General features: G+C 41.1%; 3 protein-coding genes across 5 annotated transcripts in view; 1 reads left to right on the top strand and 2 right to left on the bottom strand.

Moving 5' to 3' along the window:
• The window catches only part of LOC114648154 (ankyrin repeat and SAM domain-containing protein 1A-like), a 236,662-nt gene extending 232,771 nt beyond the window's left edge, over positions 1-3,891 (top strand). For both annotated transcript variants that reach the window (XM_051924634.1, XM_028797015.2), the window contains one exon: positions 1,554-3,891. In XM_051924634.1, the coding sequence (XP_051780594.1) occupies positions 1,554-1,557 (4 nt within the window). In that variant the 3' untranslated portion in view covers positions 1,558-3,891. The remainder of the gene's footprint in view (positions 1-1,553) is intronic.
• The window catches only part of taf11 (TAF11 RNA polymerase II, TATA box binding protein (TBP)-associated factor), a 472,816-nt gene that overhangs the window by 273,373 nt on the left and 173,394 nt on the right, over positions 1-26,049 (bottom strand). The gene's annotated exons all lie outside the window — the stretch shown is intronic.
• The window catches only part of LOC114648156 (T-complex protein 11-like protein 1), a 29,621-nt gene continuing 15,773 nt past the window's right edge, over positions 12,202-26,049 (bottom strand). For both annotated transcript variants that reach the window (XM_051924651.1, XM_051924650.1), the window contains exons 7-10: positions 22,572-22,738; positions 22,066-22,247; positions 15,690-15,862; positions 12,202-12,601 (exon numbers count right to left, since the gene is read on the bottom strand). In XM_051924651.1, coding sequence (XP_051780611.1) covers positions 12,369-12,601; positions 15,690-15,862; positions 22,066-22,247; positions 22,572-22,738 — 755 coding nt within the window. In that variant the 3' untranslated portion in view covers positions 12,202-12,368. The remainder of the gene's footprint in view (positions 12,602-15,689; positions 15,863-22,065; positions 22,248-22,571; positions 22,739-26,049) is intronic.

Raw genomic sequence — 26,049 nt, forward strand, 5'->3', positions numbered from 1 at the left:
CTGGCGTGGCGCTTATATAAGACATGCCGTATCACCGTCAAGAGTGTGCAACATCTGGGCTGCTGAAAAATATTTCTTATGAGGCGCCATTATGAGGCTAGGAGAAAACGCATCTACACCTTTGCCCGGGTAACACTCAGGCCTGACGCTTACGTAAGACATGCCTTTATCGTTGCCGGGTAACACTCAGGCCTGACGCTTACGTAAGACGCATCGTGTCACCGTCAAGAGTGTGCAACACCTGGGCTGCTGAAAAACATATCTTATGAGACGCCATTATGAAGCTAGGAGAAGACACGTTTACACCGTTTCCCAGGTAACACGCAGGCCTGACGCTTACGTAAGACATGCCTATATCGTTGGCAGGTAACCCTCAGGCCTAACGCCATTAGCACTTTTACAGCCCCAGTAGTCCTCAGGTCTAACGCTTACATTTAGATGCGTCTATACAGTTGCCCGAGTGAAGCTTTTAGGAGTGTTTTCACAGCCTGAGTGACGCTCAGGCCTAACGCTGTGGAGGTCAAATTCAAAGTGGATATGGGCGGTCAGAATTTAAACCGATTTCAGTTCTCCATTCTAAAGCAGCGTCTATCACCGTTCACATGTTGTTTATACCAAAATCTGATCGGTGTTAGAGGTGTGGGTCACATGAGAGTAACAGTGTTAACGCAGCAGAAATATTGTGATAGGGAAATGGAGAGAATCTCCCTGAAATGAGGCTTCAGCAAAATGAGAGCTTACAGTATATAGCTGAAAACATACAACACAGAGATCTGACACTGAACTTCAGCTCCTTCTTTTTTTTTTTTTTTTTTTTGAAGTGTTCCCCAGGGAGATGTGTTTAGTAGTTAAAACATTTTAAAATCCTTTCCATCTTTTTCAGTGACGTGGTAAATTGTTAACTTGCTGTAAATTTAGTAATGATGATTAGCTCTGTTAAAGAGTAAAAGTTACATTTGTTAGTACATGATATGCACCTAGTAAATTCCTTTTCGCTCGTACTCCTGTCAGTGCAGCGCTGTATTGAACTGCTGCAGTGTCTGCTGGGTTGTAAAAGACGAGCGTCTTCCTCACTAAAGTGCAGTGTGTCCTACACTGGAGTTATGAAATGGGCACTTCAGCATATTCTATCGGGCAGGAATTGTGATGGCGGTGTACCCAGACTGGGAGAAGACTGAGACGAGATCGTCTCTACCTGGGGTTTATTATATTTATTATATTGATTGGTGTCAAATTGTGACATTACTCTAAGTAGCTGGATTGGCTTTGCAGGCTTTAGATGATTGAAGTTTAAATGCTGCCAAGTGATCAATGTGTGTGCTTAGAGAATGTAATGAAATGGGATGTGCATTTTGTGGAGGCAGGGGGCTTGTGTATCTTCCTGCCTGTCTTGTCTGTTAACTCTCTTTTATTTGTTTTGTTTTATCCCTTCTTCCTGCTGTTTTTTCCAGCGTCCCTCACTGCTTTTAATTTACAACTATAGTTTATCCTCTTTATTTTTGTTAATGCTCCAATTCACCCTTTATCCTCTATATTTTTCCCCTCCTGTGTAGCTGAACCTGGTTCCAAGTGCAGAGATGGAACAGTGATGCCGGGGTTTTCGGGGAGGGGTGGCCAAGACAGGTTGGGACCCGGGCCATTTTAGGAATCGGTGTATTCCTCCCTGCTCACTAACTCTCTGCCCATCTCCAACCCGGCACCTTGAGGACAAGGAGGATCATCCGCAGTCTGACAAAGAGTCTCAACCCTCAACTCCATCCGCTAAAGGGTGGTCCTGCTTAGTAGAAACGCGAATCCCTGAGGTCTTCTTTGTATGCTGCAAGGCCTTATTTGTATGGCCAGCCTTTTGACCTGTTGGTAATGTGAATGTCTACTAAGGGTACCTTATCTGTTTCTTCGTATGTCCATTGTTTTCAGCTTGCTTCTTTACAGGCCGTGGTTTATTTGATGTTGTTATAAAATTGAGAGCTGATGTGGCTGCTCCTGCGTTTCAGTCCTCCAGTCTACTTGAGAGGACAGCAGGGTCAGATGCACTTGGAAATCTGTCTGTTCATATCACAGCTTCCGGTAAAAAAATTATTGTCATCTCAGATTTTTCCTTCTCTTTCATAAATGAGCCATTGAATAAAGAAAAAAACAAATACTTTTACATTTTATTTTTTAGCCAGTTGGCCAATGTGAACAAGTTTGAAAGAAATGTCAGTTTCATGAAGCACTTCAAGTGATCTGGTCAGGATCTGCATGAACAGTGCATGCTGAAAAGCCACAAATAAACAGAATTCCTGCGTTCTTACTCGTCTCAGTGAAAGAAGGCTTGTGGTGGGTTTAAAGTGCGACTCCAAAGAGTCCACTCACTTGCAAGCATCATTTGTGTTCACTTTTCATTTTTTTTTGTCCAAGCTACTATAGTAAGCAATTAGAGAGACTTTTAACTGCTGCATATCAGGGACCTGGACAACATTTTTTTTTGTCATTCCCTATCTTTCTGTAGAAGGTAAGAAAATGTTACCCCACGTCATACCGAGCTGGTCTCGCCCAATAAACGTGAACAGAACAAAAGCTGACTGTTTAAGGCAGAGGTGGGCAGGAAGCCCCAAGACTTCTTGATGCCCCACTGACTTCTTCTGGCATGTCTGTGGCCTGCTCAATCCTTTGTAACTGTGAAGTCTTGTAAGAAGGCATTTTGATGGCAAGAAAGTGGTACGAAAATACAATCTTAATGTATAGCTGTAGGAAAAAAAAAACCCAAGCAAGTTTTATATTCCTGCCTCCGTAGACTTTGAAGATGCAAATAGAGTTGTGTTCTGAAGGTGTACTTCTGAGGAGCGGTTTTAGTTTTCTTTCTCGCTCAGCAATCGCTAGTTTCATTATGTGCTCTTGAATCGGGATTTGCTGGCATTGACACTACAAGGGGCTAACAGAATGTGTAAGCTTGTTTTTTTTTGTTTGTTTGTTTTTTTTGTAGGTATTAATTTTATTATTTTAAAACAATTCCAAGTTGTCATCAAGCTGAGCAAGGCTGCTTGAGCAGAAACCCGAAGCCACCACTTTCTGTGTGATCAGCGCTGTCTTGGCCTGCTCCCCTACCCAAAACCCCTATCTCGCGTTACTGTCGTCAGTTGGGGCCGTTCAAACGCCTCCCCTGCTCACGTAATGATGTGGAAACTCTGCAGGTATGCCTCTAAAAATGAGAGAATTATCATCTCAAGTTAGGAGCAGCACAACTCCTCTTAATTGTCAAAGGGGTCACCATGAGACTTCCTTGCTCAATGAATGAAATATTAGGCTAATTAAAATCTGTAGTAATAACATAACCATTACAATTATTCTAACTGTGCCAGCTCAGACAAGCGCCCCTCTTCTTAAATCTGCATAAATAACCGATAACTCTGTGCCCATTATTAGAGTGACCTCTCAGGTTATTGAAACGAGTTATAATTCTGATCAATAGCTGCTCACCAGGAATCGTATATTTGTCAGCATTGTCACTTGAAAGAATTGCTATTGCCTAAAAAATAATGAAAGGAATTACTTGAGCCTGTGAAACACAAATGAGGGTCCCATCTTATGAGGCCCACCCTTTTCAATATGAATTGTTAGGTCAATGAAAAACCTGCCTCCAATATTACGTGTCATCTTGTATGCGGAGAAGCTTCTGAAATCATCCAAATTATAACTTTTAATTTACCAGTCTTGAGTTGTCGATGCTGCCGTGGTCACTGTGACCCTCCATTGCTCAGTTAATGTACCATGTGAAGTCTGTTTAGAGAAAAAGAAAAACAAAGTTAGTAATAAAATAACCGTTTGACATCTATTACTGGTTGGCCCTGTACAGTTATAGCTGCCCCAGCTTGGGAAGATTATTCTTTAAAAAAAAATATACAAAAACAATTTATATCTATAATAAAATGACAGTTTGGCGTATGGTCATAATAGGATGTGCCACCGTGAAATTCCTTAACAGAAAGTGTATTATTAAGGCAATGAAGAGTCTGCCATCACCCTTACGGTTATCTTGCAGAGATACCTCCATACTAATAATAGGAATAATAATTCTGTTTTTATAGCCACACATCTCCTATCATACAGTAGCTCTTGCAAGATCAATATGAAGCACCCGCCTGTTATTAATAAGGAGTTGTGGAAATGTGTACAGAAATACACATCTTACGTTACATTATTGGTGTGCCACTTTTCCTGTGTCATATTGCAAAGATTCTTCACAAATATTTGAAATATTGCTCGTCACCTTCAAGTTATTCTGTAGTGTCCTTAGGGTCTGTTAAAGCGTTCCTTTCTGCACCTCAAATAATAAAGTTAGCTCAGTGCCAGTGTTTTTTTAGCCCTTATCTTTAAATGTATTCAAATGTCGATGAAAACTCCAATAGTACAATGAATTCCTTTTACAATAATGGAAATGCTGCTCAAATAACTGAACGGTGCGTTTTAGCGAATCACTTTAGTTAGCTCATTGTGTCTTGGGAAAAATGAATCAAGTGAAAAAATAATAAATTGAAACGGCCGTTGGGTCAGAAAATCCTCGTTATTTATATAACATCCTCTTGTATCAGTTGACGCTTTATCTGTCCCGTGTATCTGTGCCCTTTTCTGATTTATTGCTTCCTTTGCACGGATTGTAAGAGATGCGGTGATATGGGAGGTAAATCTCATTGGCTTCTGGCCTGTGACAAAGGATGGGTTTCGGTTGATGACCCCCATATTAACTGTGATAATACTAGAGCTCGTTTATTTCCTGCCTCTTGACATTACTGATCATGAATGGCCCGCTGCCCAGGGCTTTGTTGCACCTCTGCTTGAGCCATGGAGAGTGGGTACAGTTGACAAACCTGTACCACTGAGGGGCTTCTTGGAGACCCCGGCAAATGTTTTCTTGCTGGGATTTGAAACATTTTTTAAAATGCTGCTAACATCTTTAGTAATAAACCCAATCTGAGATCAGAGGGTCTGTTTCATCAGCCTTGTTCAGTTTGACTTTTGCACATTTTGTTGATGGGTAGTGACTGGGACTAATCTGTAAAACTTTAGTAAATGTAAAAAAATGGATTGTAATTAATCCTTAGTTTGTGTATTTTGATACTTGAATGATTTTTTATATGGATGTATGTCTTTTTTTTCTGATCTGAAACATATCATGGTACCAATATCTTAACTGTCTGTGCAAGAGACAAAAAATAAACTGGGACAGACCTCGGTACAAGCAATTTTTGTAAATATGTTGGGCTTCCAGTCTCTGGGTATGTCAAGTTTTCTTTTTCTGTTTTATGTTTCTCTTATTTTTTCATTATAGAACAACTAATAAATGAAAAAATGAAATAAAAATAATAGTTGAATGCCAGTGTCTTAGGTGTTCCCTTTTTGTTTCTTGAATATTTGTTCCATGGGTCGCTCGACACTCGGCCGTTCACACCGGAGTCCTTTTGTGAGCCACATGTGATCGTCGTTGCCCTCTACTGGCCTTTCCAAGCACAGCAGAGAAAATCCTGCTCATTTCATGCCAATGTTAACTTTAGACGCTTAGCTCTGGCAGCGTATTAAGTGCCACTAGATACAGCCAGAGCCATCTCCAAGGCCCCTCTCCTCTATCCAAGCTGATTTACTGACTCTTTTTGTCTGCCAATTGGAAATTCATTTTGTTTCACTTAGCAACAATAAATTATATAATCAATCCCACTCATGCATGCAAAACAATCAAGACCGTGACTATTAATAAGTGTCTGTTCAGCTTGCAAAACCTAAAATGTTGCACAGACAAAGTGTATTTTTCTAGCAGCTCTAGCATATTCAAGTTTCCCTAAATGGGGGAAAAAATGCAAAACAGCAGCCATTAGCAACCTGGTCTCCTAACAAGTCTACGTACTTGTCTTAATAGACAGCATCAAGTAGCCAGCTGGCCTTCTGTCTTTTTCCCAGTTTCCTGAAGCATACTGTCTCCTCAGTGTTTCATTGCATAGCAGCCTTCTGAGGTTTATGTGAAGACTGTTTAGGAACAAGTGGGTCCAGGATGGAATTTCTTGTATCACAGGAGACCACACCTTCCATCTTATGAAGAGCACTGAGATGGCCGAGAGAGAATGAGACTCCATACAGAATAAGCAGTTCAGCATACATTCGCCGTTACTAAACACAGGCAATCACTCAACCCTGAGGCACCTAAGCAAGTTTTCTCACTCCAAAGGGCCTCTAGACATCCAGACATTGGTGGAAGTTGTGCTTCAAACAGTTTCAACCACCTCAAGTATACATTGGATTAACATTCTGATACTCTACAGACGTGTGGCTGACTACTTGTGATCTTCCCCCTAGCACGCGGTTTCTTCTCTGTTATTTCTAACATTGTTGCCACCTCCTTGACACCTCTGCCGCGCATGGTCTTTTCTATCTCCCTTCAGCCACACAGATTCTCTTCAATGTGTTATCTCGTACAATGGCTCCCCTAGTTTTGTTCTTCCTCCCGGGACCTCTCCTTGTGCTTCCTCCAACTGCTGGACCACCTGTGAAACAAGCCTCCAGGAAGCGGTGGTAAGGCTTTCCATTTCTTTCTTGAACAGTCACTGTCATTCCATATATCTGGTCATACACAATCTGTAACTGGTTGGTCTGCTGCATGCTATGATACTCCTTACAGGTGGAGTGGTGGTACTGTCACTAAACATCTGCGCTGATATCTAGAAGGTTCAGATCCTGTTACTGCCAGAAGAAATCCTACTCCATTGGGCCCTTAACCTAAAAATTGCTCCGGAGGCACAATACAATGGCTGACCCTGTGCACTGACCCCAAAGATCATACAGAAAGACAATGCAGTTCCATGCGAAAGTGTGAATGCCCCAGGCCAACTTACTTATTTTTTTTGACTTTTAAAATAAAAAATAAATACAACTTCAACAGCAAACATACTAAACTTTGTAATTTTTATGAAAATGTTAATTTCCACTAATGCTTAAAGAAGTAAATGAGATATTTGCAGAAGCTTGGGCATCCTTTCAGTTGTAAGGTCTTGTTACTCTTTAGGCTATTAGTCTGCTCAAGACTTGGCATTAGGAATTGTCGGCTGATGAGAGAATAAATTCTTTGACTCTTCAAATATTGTCAACACTCATCAACATGCATGCGTCCAGCTAGCAATTTCCACAGTCTGTAATGTCACCTAACGAGAACCATGTCATGATGGGATCTGAAAGACCAAGCAAACCGACAGAGCAGCCAGCTTGTATGCTGTGCAGGAAGACCAAGCAAAACCCCCAATATGACTGCAAGTGACAGGAGTGTTGGAACTGGTGAACTATTAAGCGTTACTTACATGGACATGGCCCTTATGTAAAAGCCATCCAAAGAAAATCTTACCTGTGATTTCATCCCAAAAAGCAACGTCTTAAGGTCCTGTCCACACGAATGTCTGAACTGAGTGTTTTTCTGCTGGCTGTAGCGTGAGGTGAGCACAGTTTGAACACTGAGGGTTTTCCTGCTCATTGCAGTGAATCAGATTGTCCACATGGGCTTTCACCACATGCATTTGGTCAGCATCAAAGAAAACCTCGCATGCAGCTTTTTCTTGATATCAGTTTCTGGCAAAATCCCAGTGAGCGCAAAGAAAATGTCTATTGCTTTTACTTGTCATTCATTAAACATTCTGGAGGACCGAAAATGTCCCATGATTATGTGTGTGTGTGTGTGTATATATAATATATACACAGTATATAATACACACACACACATTATCATCAAAATGATGATAATGTAGAATGCAAAACAGTTTGTGCTAATACTGTAACTTTAGCTACTATGGATTATCATTGCCGGTGGTTTGTTGCATACGCGAGTACAATACAATACAATACAATACAGTTTATTTTTGTATAGCCCAAAATCACACAGGAAGTGCCGCAATGGGCTTTAACAGGCCCTGCCTCTTGACAGCCCCCCAGCCTTGACTCTCTAGAAGACAGAGAAAAACTCCCAAAAAAACCTAGTAGGGAAAAATGGAAGAAACCTTGGGAAAGGCAGTTCAAAGAGAGACCCCTTTCCAGGTAGGTTGGGCGTGCAGTGGGTGTCAAAAGAAGGGGGTCAATACAATACAATACAGTACACAGAACAGAACACATCCTCAATAAAAAATAAAATTTTTTTAGAAGTACGGAGCAGAATTTAACAGTAGATGATATCACATAATAAGATTTGGATAATTTTAGACTCCTGGAGACCTCATCCATCAAGCTGCCTCCCCCATTTGGCCATTCCACGGCTGAAACAGTGTTGGGCCAGCCAATCCGATGAAAGGACCCCTCTTTCTCACGATTCCTGCGATCCTCCATCAGGGATGACTTTACCTTAGGCAGGCAAAACAACTTGGCAGGTGGGCCGTGGCACCAAGTGCCACATTTGAGTACCAAGAAGAGAAACAGAATAGGTGAGGGTTAGTATCCAATTCTAACTATCATGTTACTTATGTTTTAGTGCTAATGACTAACAACAGAGATGCAGCTCTAGTCAGGATATGCTAAACTGAAGTAGTGAGTCTTCAGCCGGGATTTAAAAGCTGAGACTGAAGGGGCATCTCTTATAATAGCAGGCAGACCATTCCACAGTTATGGGGCCCTGTAACTAAAAGCTTGACCTCCCACTGTTATTTTATTAATCCTTGGAACCATAAGCAGACCAGTACTATTATTATATTACTTCAAGGTGACAAGTAGCCGCTCTTTAGGGCTAACACTGACTCACATATTGGTTGACCAGCGTGTAATATGGTGTTCTACCAGCTTTTCTTTTTTGCATTTCTTCACAGATTACATACACTCTATGCAGTAAGAGGGTGAACCCAGTAGCATCAGCAGCAGCAGCAATGTTTTCTCTGCATTTATCGGAGTCTCAGGAGCGTTTTTAACACAAGGAGGTCAATGTTCAGGTCTAATAAAGCCAGCTGATCCATATTTCATGAATACAATGAAGGATGAACCTTGAACCCCACCAGTTAAAAACACCCCGGACTGCCTGATAACTGACCCCCACAGGTAAACACACAAAACTACAGTCTAGGGTGTAGGTTGGCATTTACCAGAGGCAAATGAACGCTAATGTAACATCATCCATCCATTTTCCAACCCGCTGAATCCGAACACATGGTCACGGGGGTGTGCTGGAGCCAATTCCAGCCAACACAGGAACCAATCCCGGGCAGGGTGCCAACCCACTGCAGGACCCACACACCAAGCACACACTAGGGCCAATTTAGAATCACCAATCCACCTAACCTGCATGTCTTTGGACTGTGGGAGGAAAACGGAGCGCCGGGAGGAAACCCACACAGACACGGGGAGAACATGCAAACTCCACGCAGGGAGGACCCGGGAAGCGAACCCCAACTGCGAGGCAGCAGCACTACCCACTGCGCCACCATGTTGAATTCAATTAAGTGTCACTACAAAACACAACTTAAATGCTTAGGTCACTCAGTACATTTGTTTAACCAAGATCTGAATGCCCATGTGGACAGGTCCTAAAGTTTGTAAAACAACATCTATATAAGATGGAGGTACTTTGGAACCAAGTACTGTGAACAGATGAGCCACAAAAGATTGGTTTGAAGAACAAAAGGTTCATAACATGAAGAAGAGGAGACCTTGCCAACTGTTAATTATAGGGATGGATTTCTTATACTTTAGCGTTGTGCAGCAGCTAGTACTGTATAACAAGGAAGAATGGATTCCACAAAATACCAACAAACAAGAAGAATGTCAGAAAACTGAAGCTGTAAAAAAGAATGGCATCTACAGTAAGACAACAAAACACAACCCACTTCAAAATCTATTATGTAGGACCTCTAGAAACACAAGGTGAAGGTTTGGGAATGGCCATGGCAGCCCCCAGACATAAACATCAATGAAAAACTTTGGGTTGATTTTAAAATGTGCTGTGAACACAAGAGAGCCTGAGACTTAACTCACAACTGGAAGTGAGAAAAATGGAGAAATGTCCAAAACAAGAATTCAGAGACTCCCTACAGAAAATTGTGCAAGCTGTTATTTTACTACATATTGACTTATGTAGTAAGTAGGGGGCACAAGTTTTTTGCAAATGTCACAATTACGATTTTATTTTAGATTTTTTTAGTTCATTAAATAAATGTAAAATATAGTAACTGCGGGCGGCACGGTGGCACAGTAGGTAGCGCTGCTGCCTCGCAGTTGGGGGACCTGGGTTCGCTTCCCAGGAACTCCCTGCGTGGAGTTTGCATGTTCTCCCCGTGTCTACGTGGGTTTCCTCCCACAATCCAAAGACATGCAGGTTAGGTGGATTGGTGATTCTAAATTGGCCCTAGTGTGTGTGGGTGTGTTTGTGTGTGTCCTGTGGTGGGTTGGCACCCTGCCTGGGATTGGTTCCTGCCTTGTGCCCTGTGTTGGCTGGGATTGGCTCCAGCAGACCCCCGTGACCCAGTGTTCGGATTCAGCGGGTTGGAAAATAGATGGATGGATATAGTAACTGCACATTAACATTTTCACAAAAAAAGCAATTGTTTTCATTTGTTCACTAAGATATGGAAGAAGATGATCCGCTGTGGCAACATCTAACAGGAGCAGCTGAAAGAAGAAGTTGTTTTAATTTGTTCGCTGTTGTGTTTACTGTTTTTACTTCCAATATCAGCAAAGTTTGTAGTTTAGCCAGGGATGTCCAAACGTCTGTATAGAACTGAGTTTGTGTGTATAATACGCACACACACACACTGTATATATACGTTTTATATTATGCAATATATGTGCTTTTCCAATGTGAAATTTAAGTTTCAGGCATTAATTTGTAGTAGCCGAGAGGCTTTTACATGTGTCAGTGGGCAGGCATTCATCCACCGAGTCATTTATCAGTAAACAAGGGGAGTGCAAAGGATTCAAGTATAAGGAACGAACATCGTAATATTGATTGAAAAAACGGTGTATACATTTTGCCCAAGATTGTATTGACGAGAGGAGTATGAATAGAGATGGAGCCTAATCAGAGATGTCTGATAGATTCATTGGTGTCACCAGGGGGGTGTCCTGCACCTTGACCAGTGTTTGCTCCTGGTTTTACATCCACTCCTGTTAGAAAAGGCTCTGGCTTTCTACAGTCTGCTAGCTGGAAGGGCAAATGTGTACAGGAAAGAATTAGGACACTGTGTCCTGTTATAAGGTGTCTTTGGCTGTGATATGCCACTTGATCCGCTTCTATCAAACATCTGGTCGCTGATTCCAGTTTATGGGTGTAAGTGAAATTCGCTTGTATGCTGTTCAACTATAATTTATGTAAAATGCTTAGCCAGTGATTACTAAGAAGGGATGCCCTTTTCTACAACTGACACAAAGTGATTGTCATGTCACCGTCACCATAGACTACAGTACGTCATAATCATCATCTGCTTCATCACAAAGTGAAGAAAAAAAATGGGAGGATTTTTTGTGGGTGTGATACAAATGGCCTTCCAAAGCATCTACGTCCAGTAGCTGCAAATGAATGTTCATAAGCATGTTGTGTGCCAGGTAGTATGCCCATCTGAAATGGGGTGGGATTAATTTCCCTTGAGACAAAATGACACCACGTAGTCCTGATCACACATAAGACGCACCGGGTGTTCATTGCTTGCTGCCTGTTCTTTTCAGATTGGTTTCTGTCCGTCTTACTGCAAACTGAATGTCTCATTTAGTTTACTTTGTAACACGGGTGGCGCGGTGGCCCAGGGTTCATGGCCCAGGTCTGCCCTGTCTCTGTATGGGTTATCTCTGGGTGCTCCAGGCAGGTGAACTGGTCCTGGTGAGCATTTGCCATGACCTGCCTTGCCCCCTATGCTAGCTGGGGTAGACTCCAGGCCCTAACACACGACACTGGTCTGAGTTAAGCTTGTTAGAAAATGACATGACTTTGTAACACTCTTAACTCCATGGCCGCTCACTGTGTGACCCGTTTTCTAAAATGTGGCGAGTTCTTGTAGATACACCTTGTGCCAGCACCTCAAATCACATATTATGTACGGTTTGCATCGCTTTATGGGTGCGTCTTCTCCCATGTCCATGACAGAGCAGCTTCTGAATTTTTATTTTTCAGTTTTTCATTCGTATACAGGTGGTCTGCATTAGCACTGGAAATATGTACCGAACAAAGTGTGTTGTCCTTTTTTCTTTTTTTTAAACTACTTCCATAAATAGTCATGAACATCTGTTACAAATACAAAATTTACTTTTAAAGTTTTCCTTTTTCCTGCTATTTACAGATTATATAATGCGATTTACAAATGTCTATCTACATGCCAAGCTCAGGACTTAGAGGAAGTTACATTTGCCCATCATCTCCCTTCTCTCTAGTCTGTCCCACCCATTAGGCATTAGCGGGACCCCTCTGCAGAGTCCACTTCACTCTGTGGGATCAGAATTTCTCTCAGAATGGCAGAATAGTACGGCCCAAACACAAGGCGATTGTACTGAACGAGCTGGCCAAGCGTTCTTCCAATTTCTGCCAGCTCTGTGGAAACTGGCGAGAGCCCACCAGGAAAAGGCATGCCATCCTTGTATGCAGCTGATCCGAGGAAAGTGTGCAGAACAGACTGAATCCGGGAACCTGTGGAAAGGTAGGACACAAACTGTTAAGACTGGCCTCGGCGGGCACTACCTCTGAGCCGGTTACACTCTCAAGGCTCGCCAGTCCCTCCAAGTCTAGCACACACACAGTGAATCTTCGTCATGCCATCGTCTGCACCCCATCCCGTTTTGTCCTTCGGTTGCCACTTGCATCCCTACTTCTTTACTGACCGCTGGGACTTCCTGTACTTGTGTGCACAAGGCAGTGCAAATTTCCTGTGTATTTGTGTTTCAAAGTGCTACTGATGAGTGTTTGTGAAAATAATGAGCAAAACACTCAACATACAGTAGGTAGGGGATGACATGGCTATCAGATCAATACTCCTGAGACCTTCAACTATCTTTATTTTCAGATATGGTGTGATGGACACCAGTTGTTTTGGCTCATTTTCTATCTCATTATTGTTTGGCAGCTAATTAAGGAAAAAGAAACAATTTAGGGGTCTGAGTCTTCAATAGCAAGTTAATTAAAATGAATTCAAAAGAAGTTAATTGGCAGCAAAAACGGGTCACTAATTAAGAAAAGGGTTAGAATGAAAATCTGAAGCCACTGGGGCCCTCCAGGACTGGAGTTGGGGACCCCTGGTCTAAACTGAAGGTTCAAAGTGCACTTGCCTACCCAAGCTCTGCTTTACTTTACACATAAAAATAAAGATGATGTCTGCCTAATGTTTTTAGCAATCCCCCTGTCATTCGCTCCCTGTGCTCAAGGACTGCTACCTCAAAGTTCAAGAGCATAAATGTTTTACACCGGGGGTTCTCAATGTTGGTCCTGGGGACCCCCTGTAGCTGCGGGTTTTTGTTCCAACCAGGTTCTGTTTTTAATTGGACTCCTGGGCTAATTAAGTGATGTGTTATTGGGAACAATATAGAAATTAGAAAACTAAGTTTGGTAAAAAATATATATATATATATTTATACTAAAATGTACCAAGTAGTTATATGGTAATAATGTATTTTTTGACAATATTTTCATTCTACTTTTCTAGGTGTTCTAATTGTTTAATTAACCCATTATTTACTAATCAGTGAGTCTGACACTAAAGTACTTGCAGCCTTTGATTATTCAGTGTTGTTTGCCTGGGTGTCTGCTCTGCTCGTTTTTTAATTGTCATTATTAAGATACAACGAAGGGGGAAAAACTGCACAGAGACAGGGCAAAATACACTGCCTGGCCAAAAAAAAAGTCACCTCCTGGATTTAACTAAGCAAATAGGTACGAGCCTCCTATTGGATAATTACTGCATGGGCGATTATCTTTCAGCTGGCAGCAAGTTATTTAACCCCAACTGGTGCAATGAGTTGCTTCTCATTTCTTAAACAACCATGTCGAAAGACACATCTCGTGGTCATGGAAAAGATGTTAGTCTGTTTGAGAAGGGTCAAATCATTGGCATGCATCAAGCAGAGAAAACATCTAAGGAGATTGCAGAAACTACTAAAACCGGGTTAAGAACTGTCCAACGCATTATTAAAAACTGTAAGGATAGTGGGGACCCATCGTCTTCGAGGAAGAAATGTGGCCGGAAAAAAATCCTGAATGATCGTGATCGGCGATCACTTAAACGTTTGGTGAAATCAAATCGAAGAAAAACGACAGTAGAACTCAGGTCTATGTTTAATAGTGAAAGTAAGAGCATTTCCACACACATAATGCGAAGGGAACTCAAGGGATCCATCAATGGATTTTTTTCTTCCCTGATGGCACGGGCATATTCCAAGATGACAATGCCAGGATTCATTGGGCTCAAATTGTGAAAGAGTGGTTCAGGGAGCATGAGACATCATTTTCACACATGGATTGGCCACCACAGAGTCCAGACCTTAACCCCATTGAGAATCTTTGGGATGTGCTGGAGAAGGCTTTGCGTAGCGGTCAGACTCTACCATCATCAATGCAAGATCTTGGTGAAAAATTAATGCAACACTGGATGGAACTAAATCTTGTGACATTGCAGAAGCTTATCGAAACAATGCCACAGCGAATGCGTGCCGTAATCAAAGCTAAAGGCGGTCCAACGAAATATTACAGTGTGTGACCTTTTTTTTTTGGTGGCGACTTTTTTTTTGGCCAGGCAGTATTTAATGAAATCAACAAAAAAAGAGTTAAGCATTTAAATCTACAGCAAAAATGGAAATACTTCTAAATGTCGTATAAATGTAAAAATCATGCTGCTGTGCTTTCTTAATGTAGAGTAAGAGAAAAGAAAAAATCCCAGCTAATTAATTGAGCTCGGCATTACCTGATTATGAATCTGATTGAATCAAAAACCTGAACCACAGTGGGCCCCCAGGACCGACTTTGAGGACCCCTGATGTACACAACCAAGCACTCTAGAACCTTCTTGCAGTCATACATGACCTACTATATGTACAGAAGGAGAACAATCTACCCTGTAGTACCCCCTACTGGGGGGGCCCTGGCTTTACTAGCTTTACTTGTACATAGAAGACTTTCAACGTGAGCCCCGGGCCCTACTCTAGCTGCAGGTTTTCATAACACACGAGTCCTGTTCATCTTTAATTGAGCTCCTTGTTTAATTAGATTGGTTCTTTCTCTTATTCTGCATTCAGAAAAGTGCAGTGGTGTGAAATCTACATTTATTATTATTTTCCATAGCTTTAAATGTATGGATGAAACAAAACTCCCATTTTGTCAGTTTTTGTCAAAATTCACTTTTTCTGTTGATTTTGGTTTCTTAATTGTATCGGAATACTGGTAATTGATGACATTTGTACACTTGTTACCAAACAATGGCTTAAATAACCTGAATGTTATCAAGTATTTAACAGCAAGATAAAAAGAATGAACTCCTCCCTGCTTAAAACACATAAACGCTTCCTGCATTTCATCATCATTTACCACAACCATTTCTGGAGTAACACAAGAAAACAGAAAAACTGGGAATTGACACCTTGCTTAATTAATGGAAGAATCCAATTAAATGTAGAAATTGGTTGGGACAAAAATCTACAGCCACTGGTGGGCCTTAGGAGTGAACTTGAAGACCCCGCTATAACACATTGGGCTTGTCAAACAGAGATCTCAATCGCGCGTTCAACTGTACCAATGAGTGTCCGGACGGGGTTGTTCTCTTCTGCAATGTCGCTGATCTGTCCACAAAGAAGGCTGGCTTGCTGTGTGTTCATGGCCTCTTTCCCCTGGTCACAGAGGGTTTGGTTCACTTGAAGGACCACTTGCTCTCCTATTGCTGACAGCGCCCCCTGCAGATCAAAAGATCTAGAAAAACAAAAAGGAAATAAAGCTGCAATAGTCTGCCAGCTGCCCTTGGGCTTCTCTCTCAGTGCTCTCCAGTCATTGGAGAGGAGCACAAATCAACCAGACGATGTTAAACAGTAAAGTGAAATTAACACTGAAATCAAGCAGCAGATAGTCCTGGTAGACTCCTCGTCATTAAAGCAAAACTCACATTAAGGCGCTCCAATATAGAACCCAAATGCAGTTCTATGTGTCAACGCCCAAACTAGCTTTATAAATCTGGACACTCTTAAGTTTTGCCAATTTTTGTTTCATTCCTAAGGCTGGCAATTTCACTTCTGCTCTGTCTTCTCGATTATAGTGATGGTGGAGCTTTGACTGGACGCTCCAGAGCATCGACTTTCTTGATTAGTTGGTAAGCAGTGCGAGTTCATAACCAAGGAATTGTGCTTTAAAGGGGAAGTCGCTTAACCTGTCAGCATATGAACAGAAATAAAGGTTTACAAACATGGTATCTGCTGAAAAGGCGCTATATAAAATAAAGTCTGTGTTTCTTATTACACTACTCCTGTGTGCATTTGGCTGTGTGCTGCAAGTTATCCTTGTGCTGGAAGAAGAATCTTCACTCAACTTCCATGATTCTGCAGACTAGCAGATTTTTTTTTGGCAGGATTTCTTTGTACTTTGCAGTCTCCAGTGAAGATGTAGAGAGTGCCATGTTTGACAGGTGGGATGGTGGTCAGAATAATGTGCAGCCTTACACCAGTGCCAAACAGGCTAATGTGGGTCTCATTGGACTCAGATAATAATTATCTGTGGCAAAATGTGTTAGAATCAGACATATGCCCTATTTGTTCTGCATGAAAACATGAGATTACAATTTTTTTTTACCATTCCTACATACTTGATGGGGTAAGTAACATAAAAAATATTTTTGGGTTTAGTATTCCTTTAACTTCACTTACTGGATATCACTTAACTAATTATATGGCATCTAAACATAAGTGGGTACACCAAAGCCTGCTTGGGTGTCATTAGTTTTTAATTTTTTAGATAAGTACTTCATAATTATCTGTGGCAAACAGTTCAGCAGTTCTTAATTGGTGATAAAGCTGACAAAATGAATAACTCAAAGTTGGAGAGCTGCCCATAGCTGAGTGCAAAACAAATGCTAGAACAGCCACACCGCTCGCTCTGCTTTCTGCACTCCCATTACATGACTGGACACTGGCACAATGCACAATTCTGTTCCTATTTTAAATGGTACATTATTTGAGGTGCTTTATGTATATTAAAGCATATTAAAAAGTACATAGAGATTAATGCTTTAAAGTTCTTTCTAAACAATCACAGTATATATAAATCTGTACAGTGAAATCATGTTTAATGTTTTTTTGTTAATTTCTAAAAATAACAAGCTTATTCTTGCAGTTTAAAACAGATCTCAAAAGGCATCAGTCTAAACGTGAAGACAAAAAAATGGACATATTTGGTAAGTTCCAAGGCTTTTAAGTAAAGAATTGTCTTGAATACTGATCCACACTTTGCGATTGCACACACACATGTCTGTGAGGTTTGATCATTTTAAAAACAAGACTGGCTGTGCACATCTCCTCTTGGCTCTTCTCTAGCATACACCTTTCACATAAAGAAATTCCTTGATGTCATTGACTGTTTCTAGTCAGGTACGAATTGCTCTCTCTGTTCTGTAGTCAAGTAGAAAAGAATCACTGAAAAATTGTCACGTTTATAATCACATGCAGTCTTTTACTTAGTGTGGTGGAGAAGAGGTCAGGAGCACATGCTGATACAGCGCATTGCCGCGCCCACCACATTACAAACCACTTCAGGACCCCAGATTAGGACCCGAGTTCAGCCATGCAACGGGTGACACCTTAGCACCACACTAGTTCCGATGGAATGTAACACTGAGTTTTTTATGGTGGCCGGAGCGCCAGTTCTGCCACCAAACCCCAAGTTCTCCCTGCAGGTTGGAAGGCCTACTTGCAGGGCTGGATGCAGCTTAACGTCATACCTAGGACAGAGCAATTGCAGGTCAAGGGCGTTGCTCAAGGGCCCAATGGAGTAGAGTCATTTCTGGCGTTTACAGGATTTAAACTGGCAACCTTCCAATTGCCAGCACAGATCCCTAGCCTCAGAGCCACCACTCCTCCCTGTGATGGAGAAGATCATAGAAAAATCTGAACAACTGTCGCCATTCCACTTATTTCATTCATGGACCACGGATCACAACTTCAGGTGGCTGATTGTGGGTATACTGCTACTCCGGATTAAGATGGGACAGCACCATCAGCGATGCTCAGTAATGCAATGATTATTAATAACTACTCCATCATATTATGGCCTTGAGTAAATGTCTGCTGAATAGAAATAAAGTTATAAATTATTTTTACTCGCTCAGAAACACTGTCATCGGTTCTATTATTAACATATTCTCAGAAATGGCGACTCAGCATGCACTATAAAATTTGATAAACGGTTTCTGGCACTTAATTGCATTTCACGGTGGCTTAGCTCTAACACATGATATTCCTTTTTCATTTTCTACGTCTTTTGTTTCTCTCTGATCATGTGCTCACATGTTTCGTCACAGATGGTGTGTAATGCTGAGAGGTGATTGGCTCTGTGAATTTATTAACAGCATGCAGGTGGCCTTGGATATTTCAGAAATCTAAGGCGTTGACAAAAAATGTAATACGGTATAAGCAGTTCAGATTTATTGGCACATGTACATAATACATGAGCACTTAAGTAACACCCACCATGCCACCGCTCTACTTCATAGGTTATGGAAAATATAATAATCACAAAACATTAAAGGCAAAAAGCAGCCCTGCCAGCACCACTCACCCCTCCTCAAAGGGTTAGGTTTAGGGTTAGGATTCTATGGGTCTCATGATTTCAAGCAGGTACAACCATATTTAAAATAGCCTGGGATGGCATTTTAGTGTTTTTCACATAACTTTAAATATATAACATGTTTCAGTTTGGAAAACAATTGCATGTGACAGATTACTATATGCCATGATTGTGAAGAAATAACTTTGACTTGAATAATAGAACATCCTTTAAATGAGGACTTGTTGTCTTTCTTTTATTCCTTTTGTACCTAACGTGACAGTTCTGAATTTCAGCACAACCTAAAGGAAGTCTATAAGACGTATTAGTAGAAGTTTACTTTCACCAGAGTTCTAGAATTTGACAGCACCATAATAGTGGCATATCGTTTTGGTGTGGTAAACAGTAGCTGAACAATGTTTACACACATTACCTTATTTACTGCGTCTCACCAAGACATCGAAATTGTTACTTGTACTTGCCTTCAGGTAAGCCAGCAAGCAGATCTCATAACACACAAAATGTGTCATACATAACCAACTCCAAACAATAATGAATAAAATGTTTCCGTATTGACTTGAATGTTGCCGTTTGGTATGGATGCTCCACTCACTGAGGTTAGCAGATACTTGCAGTCCATCAAAAACGTTTGCATTCTGTAACAGCTAACTGGTGATTCCAAATTGCACTTTTGTGAGTGGGACTTAGGGACGGATTCTTGCCTTGCAACCAGTACAGCTGGGCTAGGCTTCAGGACCCGTAACCATGAATTTGATTAATTTAACATTCTGTTATGTATTAGTTGGATAGGAATTCAAGTACAGTTTGAGTATCCCTATTCTAAAATTCCAAAATCTGAGACTTTTTGATCTCCAACATGATGACATAAGTGGACAATTCTACACCAGGGTCTGTTTTATTTGAGCATTGAAAATCTGCTTATGCCAAAAAGTGGATGTGAAACACAACACATATAAATTCAGATTCAAAACAGATTTATTCTTTTAGAGCTGGACGGGGTTAGGGGGGACTACCCCGTGAAGCTGTTTCCCCTTGGCGGTCTAAAACTTCCAGCTTTGCCCCAGTGAAGCGATTTGATAACACCTGCATTCAAAAGTGCTGCATGGTATCATTTAAATTTCATATGACTTGAATGTTACGGTTAACAAAAGCAGGTTCATTCTTGCTAGGTCTCCATATTATAATCAGTCAGTAAATTGGTTTGTTTTCATTAGAAAAATTGAGCTGCTGCAATTTGCCTTTTTATGCTGACAAAAACATGTTACGTTTTATGCAAGTATACCCACACTATATGAAAACTGGATGTAGTGACCTGTTAGTCCATTAATGGCTTCCAACAATGTGGGAATGATGGAGTGAAGTTTGACTGAAATACTGTTGGCCTATTAGCCAGTTGCCTGAGAAGTGACAACACATAGGCAATATAAACTGACGTAAAACCAAAAAAGCTTTTCAGAGCAAATACACAGTGATGCCCTCTAAAAGGAAACCATAGGGAGTCTGTAAATTATATTGAACACTTGAGGTGTCATTTTTTTGCACATTATAATGATGGCTCGGTGATATGAATACGTGTGGGTAGTCAGTTAGCTGGTTTGGTTGCATTTTGCTACTTGATCACATATGTCCCCAAGATATCTCATTATGCTTATGCAAATATTCCAAAATCCGAAATACTTCTGCTACCAGACATTCTGGATCAGGGATACTCAACCTGTATTCTTTGAAACTGGTGCAGCAAAGGAGGAGTTCAATCAGGGCCTGCACAGCAACAGAGATGTGTGTGATTGTATAACCTAAACTAAAGTAATGTATGTCAAGAGAGAGAATGTTTCTTCCCCAAATTTGTAAAGTTGCACACTTTATTAGGAAAAAGGGTTTCTACCTCACATTCTCAGTATGACAACATCATGGCTCTGAACTCTTAGACATCAGCATTCCAAGTGCAACTGCACATCACATTTATAATGCTGCTGGTTTCCCTGTCTTTTACTGTTATAAAAACAGAAATAGGAGCCGACATACTGCTGATGGCATTAAAATGTATCTGAGCATGTGTGTGTGGTAAAGACGACTACTCAGTGAAGCTCACTACACAAGAACAAACTGAACTGAACTGATCTGAATCTAAATATAAAAAGTAGCTCATTTCTCACTGACATAGTCCAAAATAAGAAAAGTTATTAAACAAAAGAAAGCTAAAAAGTTAAAAAAAATCATCTTTTTCTTGAATAACAGAAAAATAATTAAGATGGCAACTGACTTATTCCTGACTGATATGAAAAGTAACAGAGGGGCATGAGATAACTCCTTTACTGATAATAAAACAGTAGAAAGAAAAAATGTAAGTTTTTTTTTTTAATATACTAATATGAAGAAGTCAGTTCTCACTGATTATGCCTAAAAGAGGTTCCTGGAAGTCGCTGAACTATCCAAAGTTCCACGACAACTGTAACAGAAAACAAATGAAGGTGGCTGTGCTGCAAGCGGTCATCAGTAACCGCTGTCTTTGGGTACAGTACAGCTGAATCTTAGCCACTGTGCGTATTCTGGACTCAGGACTATATGGTTAAGTAGGTAAATCGAAACACAAGAATTTGTTATGGAATTCAGAAATAATGTTAATTTGCTTTGCTTTTCAGGAATTTAGTACATACAAATGAAGATTTCTCATAAATTGTAATGATGATGGTTTACAAAACAGGCAGACGATGAGTTCACCACTGATAGGTGCACAGTGTAAGATGTTTGAGCATGACAATTGCTTTTCTCTTCAGTACGTCTGTGGAAGGCTTTTTTGAATTCTAATCAACCCAACTGATTGCTTCAACTTAAATCAAAACCTAAGCACAGGAAAAAAAAGCATCTCAGATTATCAGAAGGTTGGTACGTGAAAATCTCTTTGGTTATACTCATATTTTTGGTCCTGAAAATACTGAACCTAAAAATAGCACCCAAGATGATCCACCGCATGGGGCGTCTGGGTTTCTTTCTCCATCCCTCTGTTTTATGCTAAGTGTCATACTATTGGTTGTCCACTTAATTTTCATTCTGCGTTCTTCTCCTGTAGACCACCACTACTGTGCTACATACATACCCTAAATACTCTTATCTGTTGCTGTAAAATTCCGAAGCAGACAGAACCCACAGCAGACAGAAACATCCAGTGGGGAAGAGGTGGGTACTGAAAGCAGGCATCTCAATAGGCTATAAGAGCAAATTGCTGTGTTTTTTTCCAGTTGTGTCATTTCACCATCACATTACTGAGCTCAGTTACCTGGTATCAAAGGCAAGACTTCCAGGCCACTTGGCAAATGTGACTCCCCTCTATTCCATTTACCTACCTGAGGTGGCTGCCCTGTAGGAGAGCAACAATGACCTGCTTGAGTTTACTTACAAACTCTGGCAGTAAAAAGGTGCCCCCCCAACAATTATTACTGGTCACCAGTAGCACAGAGGCCATCAGAATTGCCTGCTCTATGCGCCACTTGATTTCCTCCATGCGGCTTTGGTCCATTCGCACAGTCTGAAACAAGAATAAGAAGAAGTGTGGCAACGTGGCAGATGTAACAGGCTGCAATGTCAACAAAGAAGCATCTAACATCTGGGGTACTCTTCTTTAACCGTTTTCATCAGCTGTACCTCCAGTTGAGATATTTTCTGATGTTATTAATCTACATGTACCAACTTTGTTTTTCTAATTTTCTAATTATTTTCTCTTATTCCTACTTTTTACTTTTTTATAATATGAATTTTTCTATATTGGTAATAAGCAACCACGTCTCTTCAGAAGTGATCTGCTGAAGGATTGAGAAGATGAAGAAACTGATCAGTTGGGAAAAATACTCACCTCAGGATAGACCTGACTCTTGGAGTTATGTTTAAGAAGGCTGAGATACGCCTGGTTTAGGACTGCCATGGGGCTGATGGTTTTGGGAAGACTCTCCCCATTGTTGCTTTGGTTCCTAATGTCTTCCAATGCTTCTCTTAACCACATGGTAGTGTGCTCCAGGGCTCCTGAAAGAAGTGAATGACAGAATGACTTTCACCTTTATAATTGCATCAATTTATATGTATTCTTTGTCAGTAAATGTAACCCAATGCATTACAATCTTTGTGGTAGACTTGATATACAGCAGTAAACCCTGCCAGCCAATCGGAGCAAAGCAAAAGACACAACCAGCGAACCCTTTAATATGCATTAAAATCAGATGTCTAGTTCTGTCAAGTGAATCTTCACTCTATAGCCACCGATTCTTCCTCATCCAACTGCTTAATCAGACCATACGCACCTCTCATGGACAAAATTTCTTTCTGTGTGGAGTTTGATCTTTCAGGTTCACTCTCTGGCTACCTCGCTTTTTCTCCAGGACCCCCAGTTTTCTCCTACATGCTTCAGGCAAGTTAATTAAATTAATTGGCAAATCTAAATTGGCCCAGACATAAGTTAATGTGGGTGTGCAGTGCACTATCCATGGTCAATTACAGCTTGCACTCAATGTTGCTCAGGTGGGCTCCACACCCTCACCACCCTGAAATGTATACACACATACATGTATATTAAGGGAACATGAAAGGAACACTCGATCATCACAGTCTTAACACCAAGTCAATTAAGTTTCAGGGATATCAATCTGTCCAGTTAGGAAGCATAAGCGATTGTGAATCAACTTCACCTGCTTTGATGCAAATGAAAGTGACCACATGTGCACTGGAGAGGCAACAGCAAAATAACCCCAAAAAGGGAATGGTTTTACAGGTGGTGGCCACAGGCAATTGCTCTCTCCTTAACGTTCCTGACTGATTCTTCTCTAGTCTTGTGTTTTGCTAGTGTCATTGTCATTACTGATAGCATGAGGCAGTACCTGCAACCAATTCAAGTTGCACAGGTAGTCTAGCTCCTCCAAGATGGCACATCCATATATGCCATCGCAAGAAGTTTTGCTGTGGCTCACAGCTCTCAAGAGCATGGAAAAGATACCAGGAGACACACAAGGAGAGCTGGACAGGACCATAGAAGGGCATCAACCCAGAAGCAGGTCCGGTATCTTGTCTTTTGTGCAAGGAGCAACAGGAGGAGCACTGCCAGAGCCCAACAAAATGACTGTCAGCTGGCTACTGGTGTCCATGGTTCTGACCAAACTGTCAGAAACAGGCTCCATGAAGACGCAACGTCCTCTAGTGGGACCTGTGTTCACAGCCCATCATCACTGCACAGCATTTGTCAGAGAATACCACAATTGGCAGCTCCACCACTGGTGCCCCATTTCTTTGTTCTCTTCACAGATGAGAGCAGGTTCACATTGAGCACATGTGACAAACATGAAAGAGTCTGGAGATGCTGTTGTAAATTTTATGTTGCATGCAAAATCATCCAGCATGACCAGTTTGGCGGTGAGTTAGCAATGGTTTGGGCAGGCATATCCTTGGAGGGTCACACAGACCTCCATGTGATAGATAACGTTACCCTGACTACTGTTAGGTACTGGGGTGAAATCCTGAGAGCCACATTTTTGGACCTTACACTGGTGCAGTGGGCCCTGGGTTCCTCCTTGTACAGGGCAATGTGGCCAGAGTGTGTAGGCAGTTCTTGGATGATGAAGGCATTGATTCCATTTATTGGCCCAAACATTTCCACACCTGAATCCAATTGAGAACCTCTTGGACATTTTGTATTGGTGCATCCAATGCCTTCAATTAGCGCCATGGACTGTCCAGGAGCTCCCTGATGCCCTGATCCAGATCTGAGAGGAAATTCCCCCAGGACACCATTCACCGTCTCATCAGGAGCATGTCCAGATGTTATCAGAAGTGCATACTGGCATATGGGGTCCATACACACTTCTGAGTTGCATTTTGAGTTGCTGTAATGAAGTTGGATCAGCCTGTGATTTAAATTTTTGACTGAAATTTTCAGTGTGATGTTGAATCGAGCCCTTAAGAGGATGATACATCATTTTGTTCTCGACGAATTACACAGTATTACTCTGTAAAGATTTTTCCCCTGAATATTTCATCCAGGGCAGCACGGTGGCGCAGTGGGTAGCGCTGCTGCCTTGCAGTTAGGAGACCCGGGTTTGCTTCCCGGGTCCTCCCTGCGTGGAGTTTGCATGTTCTCCCCGTGTCTGTGTGGGTTTCCTCCGGGCGCTCCGATTTCCTCCCACAGTCCAAAGACATGCAGGTTAGGTGCATTGGTGATCCTAAATTGTCCCCAGTGTGTGTGTGTGTGTGTGTGTGTGTGTGTGTGTGCACTCTGTGGTGGGCTGGCGCCCTGCCCGGGGTTTGTTTCCTGCCTTGCAGCCTGTGTTGACTGGGATTGGCTCCAGCAGACCCCTGTGACCCTGTAGTTAGGATATAGCGGGTTGGATAATGGATGGATATTTCATCTATTGTGATCCAATGTGTGATTTAACTGTTCCCTTAATTGTTTTCAGCAGTGTATAAATACATTATATATATATATATATATATATATATATATATATATATATATATATATATATACTGTATATATAAAAATGTGTGTATAGTTCATATACAGTATGGTGCAAATATCTAACCCACTTATAACACAATTCTGTAATGCAAAGTAAAAAAGGAAAAGTTCCTAAATATCAAAAAAAAATTAAAGAGCAGTAAACAGTAAACAAAATACTAAATCATCTCAATATTTGGAGTGACCACTGTTAACTTTTAAAACTGCATCACTTCTCTTAGGTCCACAGTCATGTAGTTTTATAAGAAAACTGGCAGCAGTTTGCTCCAAGCATGTTGGAGTATTTGCTACACTTCTTCTGCAAACTTTGGACGTCTCACTTGCTTCCAGTGCTTCAGGTAATCCCAAACAGCCTTGATGACATTGAGATTAGGGTTGTATGGGGCCATACTATGTACTGCAGAACTCTTTCTTCTTGCTTAAGATGGTCGTTTAAAGCCCTGGCCATGTGTTTCTTTTAGTTTGGTTGTCCTTGTCCAGTTTGATTCCCTCAACACAGCTGTTTCTGTTTCAGTAAGTTAGTTTGGTTCAGTTGGCGTGGGTTGTCTTTGATCCTTAGCACCAGGATATTATAACTGTTTACTCATGCAGTGGACTATACACATACTGTACATAGAAATCAAGTTTTTAACTGAAAAGTTGTTGATTACTGAAATGTGTTACTTTCTTGAACAAAATACAAACATTTCTTTGAAACATTTAATTTTTGGCAAAATAAAAATCTGAATAGCTAATTTTACTGACACACAAATGCTGAAGACAAAAATAGATATCTAAAACAAAATGTATATAAAAAACCTAGGGTGCCCAAGACTATTGCACAACACCATAT

This window comes from Erpetoichthys calabaricus, chromosome 3, assembly GCF_900747795.2.
Source record: "Erpetoichthys calabaricus chromosome 3, fErpCal1.3, whole genome shotgun sequence".
In the NCBI taxonomy this organism is placed as follows: Eukaryota; Metazoa; Chordata; class Cladistia; order Polypteriformes; family Polypteridae; genus Erpetoichthys; species Erpetoichthys calabaricus.